Raw genomic sequence first — 4467 nt, forward strand, 5'->3', positions numbered from 1 at the left:
TTCAGATACTTTCATTAAAGACTCTGTTTTCGATTTCTTGGGTGAAAGGGCATTTGTTTATGGCGTAAATATAAAACTCAAAGCCATTCTCAAAAGTAAAACACAACCTCTTTTAATGAATTCCAAACTACATATACATCTTTTTTAACACCGTTGCCAATCGGAACAAAACAAAAGCTGAAACATAGACAATATTAATAGATATAGAGAATCAACGCGACATCCTCCAACCTAAGTTAACATTTTACATTAAAACTTTAACTTACACATAGTTGCAAGAAAGATATATAAAATTAGCAAAATTAAAATTGTTCACAAGTCCAGTCTTTTAGGTATTTTGACCGTACGACCTGTTCTAGTCTTTTGAAACTGTGGCTCAAAGCTTACATCACACACATTGTTAGAGCCAGACTCTTTACAAGTTTCCAACTTCTTAGTTGAAAAGTTCTCAACAATAAAATCATCATTAGAGACTTCAAGTGGATACAGTCTCTGAGTTGGTCTTAGTAATTCTCCATTTGCCGTTTTAAGTTTCACAAGTCTTGTTACTCCGTCTTGACCTGGAATAATCTCTATTATTTTTCCCAGTGGCCAATTCAGTCGCTTGGTGTTGTCACTTCCTATCAATACAACATCACCGATATTCACTTTCACTGATCTTGTCTTATCCGAATTTTGAATAAGTGCTCCTAGATATTCGGATCTAAATCTTTTCCCGAACAATCTCGTTTTCATTTAAGCTTAGATTTCCTTTTGGTCAATCCTCTTTAGGCAAGTAAAGCCAACTTGATCCTAACCACCAGTTAGATTTCAATAAAGTTTGAGCTGAACAACCTCTACTCGGGAGATCAGCAGGATTCATGGAACCAGGGATATGTCTCCAAGAACTTTTATTTGTTAACGCTCTAATTTCCTTCACTCTATTCTGGACAAAGACATTCCAGGCTTCTTCTCTCATAATCCATGTCAAGACAGTCGAAGAATCAGTCCAGAAGTAAACTTCTTCACTCTGTATCTCTAACAAAATAGAAGTTGAAAGTCTTGCTGAGACAGTAGCTGCAAGTAACTCAAGTCTAGAGATAGTAATCCCTTCCTTTCCTGTTGGTGAAACTCTACTCCTGGCTTGTATAAGTTGTACTTTAACTGAATCACAAGTCTGTATTCGGATGAAAGCAGCGACAGCATAAGCATGCTTACTAGCATCACAGAAAATATGTACTGAAATATTTCCACTTGCAATCTCTGAACCAAAATATCTTGGAAAACGGATTTTCTCTAAACATTCAATATCTTTTAGCCATTTTAAAAATGTATTTTTTGTAATTTTATCAACTTCTTCATCCCATGTTATTTTCTGCTTCCACGTTTCTTGAAGCAATAATTTAGAAATTAGGATGACAGGACAACATATACCAAGAGGATCGAACAATCTATGAGCTGTAGATAAGATTAATCGCTTAGTTACCTTTTCAAAGCACAATTCTTTTACACTTGCAGTATTAATTCGTAGAGTGTCAGATTTTTTATTCCGTACCAGACCGAGCACATTTGTATCGGCAGAAGTATCAGCATTGACATCACTGAACTCCCACCCTCTAAGCTCGAATTTTTTCTCGGCCATTACCTCAGTCAAAACGTTAATAAAACGATGTAGTTTTTTTTCATTTTTAACGCAACTAACACAATTGTCGACATAAAAACTGTGCGCAAGTTTTTGAATGACATCTTTTGGATACGAAGATTCTCCAGTTCCTATTTTTTCCAAACCAGTTTGTAAATGAAGCTGAATAGTAGAATTTAGAAGAAAAGGGCTACTCGATACACCAAAAACTACACGGCAATGTCTGTACTCTTTCAGCTGACCATCATTACCAATCCACAAAAACCTCAACCTGTCCGTGGGTGAAACACCTATTTGTAGAAAGGCTTTTCGGATGTCAGCAATAACACCGATCTTCTCTTTTCGAAATCTGGTTAAAATACTCGGAATCTGCTCAATTAGATTCGGCCCCTTCTCAAGAAAATCATTAAGACTAGGAAATCCCTTTGCCTTGGAAGAAGCGTCAAAGACAGGCCTGATTTTTGTAGTGCTATTCTCCTTGATAACTGCTCGATGAGGCAGATAATGTACTGAAGCCTGATCATTTTTGGCAACTTCCTCAATTACTCCCTCCTCAAGCCATTCCCTAAAAACATTCTCATAAGCTTCATAATTAGACTCAGTTTTAAGACGTTTAACAGTTTTGTTCAGTCTTCCCTTTGCTAAATCAAAATAATCTGGGAATGGTGGATGATCTTCCAACCAAGGCAAATCTACTTCAAAACGATCATCTACCAAATGAACTGTATTTAGAAAATGCATTCGAGCAGCTTCTTGTAACTCGATCTTGCTTTTCTTCACAGATGGGTCAGTTATGCCAAGAGTATCCAAGGACCATAAGTCTGTTATTGTCTCTGCTGTAGATAACATGGACTTAACTAATAAAGATGAACATTCACTTCTCGCAGTATCAGTTATTCGTCCCATTACAGACCACCCAAGTTTTGTTTCAATCGCTACGAGTCCACAAGACATTTCACGATAACCTCCTGTCATGAGCTTCCCAGCTACATCAGCTCCGATAAGGATTTCAATAGGATCTTCACAATTATCCACAATATTTACATTATAAGCAGCTAACTCCTTCACGCAAAACTCATTCACAGTAGGTGGCACAGTTTTACAAATAATTTGTTGACTAAGAACTTTAAAATTACAATTATAATTCTCATGTACACTCGATAAATACAAAGTATATACATCATGTTTACATACCCCAGTATGCTTGCCACCAAATAGGGAGTGCTGCAAATATTCACAGCTGGTAGGCTCATAGCTCATTTCTTCAGCTGTAGCTCGTAGTAAATATGACCGCTGTGAACCAGTATCGATAATAGCTCTTGCTACACGTTTTTTCCCGTTGCCTCTAATTACAACTTTGAATGTCTGCAGGACTACGTTTGGATTGGTGGACAAGTTGGAAAGAGCTTGATCCATTTCAGAACTACTATCAGTTCTCTTATCAACTTCAAGCGATTCTTTGTCTTTAGACTCAGATATCGGATTCATTTTTCTACACAGAAGAATGTGGCGTTTTTTGCCACAACACAAACAACTAGCTCTGACATTACAATCTCTGATAGAATGTCCAGTTTTTAAGCATAAAACAATTATGAGATTGTTGAACAATTGCCTCTCTTTGCTTCAAGGGCATTTTTCTTACTTTAAAACAATCTCCAGAATGGTGTGCATTAGAACAAAATATGCACTGTTTTGACACTTGCGACGAAGTCAAAAGATCAGTTGCACTAGGTGCCTCATAAAAGTTTACATTCCTAGTTTTATTTTCACTCATTTTTTTATCACCAGAAAATTTATTATATTTCACTTCCGCTTTCGGTTTAGAAGCGTTGAAACTTCTAGAAGCAAGAAGAATGCGTTCTTCTGATTCAACCTCATCTTGTAAAAATTCGAAAATAAATTCTAAATCACTTTTTTTTTATTTTAGTTGAATTTTGATCGGAATCATTCGTGTTCGTTTCACGAACTCTACTATGAGCCAATCTACAACGCTCCCAAGCAATCAAAGTTTCTTCGGGTAGCGATGACTCAACTAGAGAAAATAACATAGCAGCATATTTCTCCCTAGTAACTCCTAATAGTTCAAGTGAACGTAGTTTACTCTCGAGTTGATCAAACAACTTTCTTAATGAATTTTTTGAACAGTTCTGTTTTTGAAGAACTAATGCTAGTAAATCTTTAACATATACTTGAATTAATAATTCTTCTCTGCCAAAACGCAATTTTAATTGTTTTAAAGCTTTTTCATAGCTATTACCACCTGGAGGAAAACTCTTAATTAATTCTTCGGCAGGACTACCTCGTTCCATTGCTTGAGATAGATATGAAAATTTATCGTGAGAATCGATATTAATGTCCTCATCAATTTTTTGAAACTGTCCCCAAAATATAACCAATTGCGTACATTACCGTCAAAAGTAGGTAATTTTATTTTTGGATAATTTAATAAGGTATTCGTACCAATATTAAAACTTTCATTTTTAGAGGATAACTGTTTAATCACAAATGATTCTAACTTTTGTTTTAAAGATCTCCAGCGATCAATGTAAGTTTCCGACTCATCTACTTCTCTCTCGATTTCAGTATCGGAAGTCTCCTCGGAATACAACAACTGTTTAAATTTTTCTTCACATGCCATTATTAATAAAGCTTTCTCCTCAATTAGCTTTAATTTATTGATTTTATCGGCACAACTCAGTTGATTTTCTGCCTTGTCAAAGGAATTGATGCTATAGTAAACAGTCTTCTCAGTTGCTTCCTATCTTTCAAAACAGTTTCCATAATGAAATAAATGCTGAAATGTTTCGTACTTACTCTTAAAAAGCAACCGAGTCCTGTCACGGTAG

At 35.7% G+C, this 4467-nt stretch overlaps 1 protein-coding gene across 1 annotated transcript; it reads right to left on the reverse strand.

Annotated features, from left to right (window-relative positions):
• Window positions 1-757: 757 nt before the first annotated feature.
• LOC129971700 (uncharacterized) lies at window positions 758-4259 on the reverse strand. The gene is made up of 3 exons (XM_056085676.1): window positions 4138-4259; window positions 2816-3113; window positions 758-2683 (listed from the first exon to the last, which is right to left on the reverse strand). Exons 1-3 carry the CDS (start codon window positions 4257-4259, stop codon window positions 758-760), a joined length of 2346 nt encoding a protein of 781 aa, XP_055941651.1.
• Between the last annotated feature and the right edge of the window lie 208 nt (window positions 4260-4467).

This window comes from Argiope bruennichi, chromosome 6, assembly GCF_947563725.1.
Source record: "Argiope bruennichi chromosome 6, qqArgBrue1.1, whole genome shotgun sequence".
In the NCBI taxonomy this organism is placed as follows: Eukaryota; Metazoa; Arthropoda; class Arachnida; order Araneae; family Araneidae; genus Argiope; species Argiope bruennichi.

What these genes read in the sequence shown, in the direction of transcription:
- LOC129971700 (XM_056085676.1), bottom strand. Translation starts at nt 4,259, where the DNA reads ATGGCATGTGAAGAAAAATTTAAACAGTTGTTGTATTCCGAGGAGACT. An exon ending in TGGAGATCTTTAAAACAAAA is followed by an intron (nt 3,114 to 4,137) that starts GTTAGAATCATT and finishes TCTTCTGTGTAG; the next exon opens with AAAAATGAATCCGATATCTG. An exon ending in TTGGTGGCAAGCATACTGGG is followed by an intron (nt 2,684 to 2,815) that starts GTATGTAAACAT and finishes TTTTGCGTGAAG; the next exon opens with GAGTTAGCTGCTTATAATGT.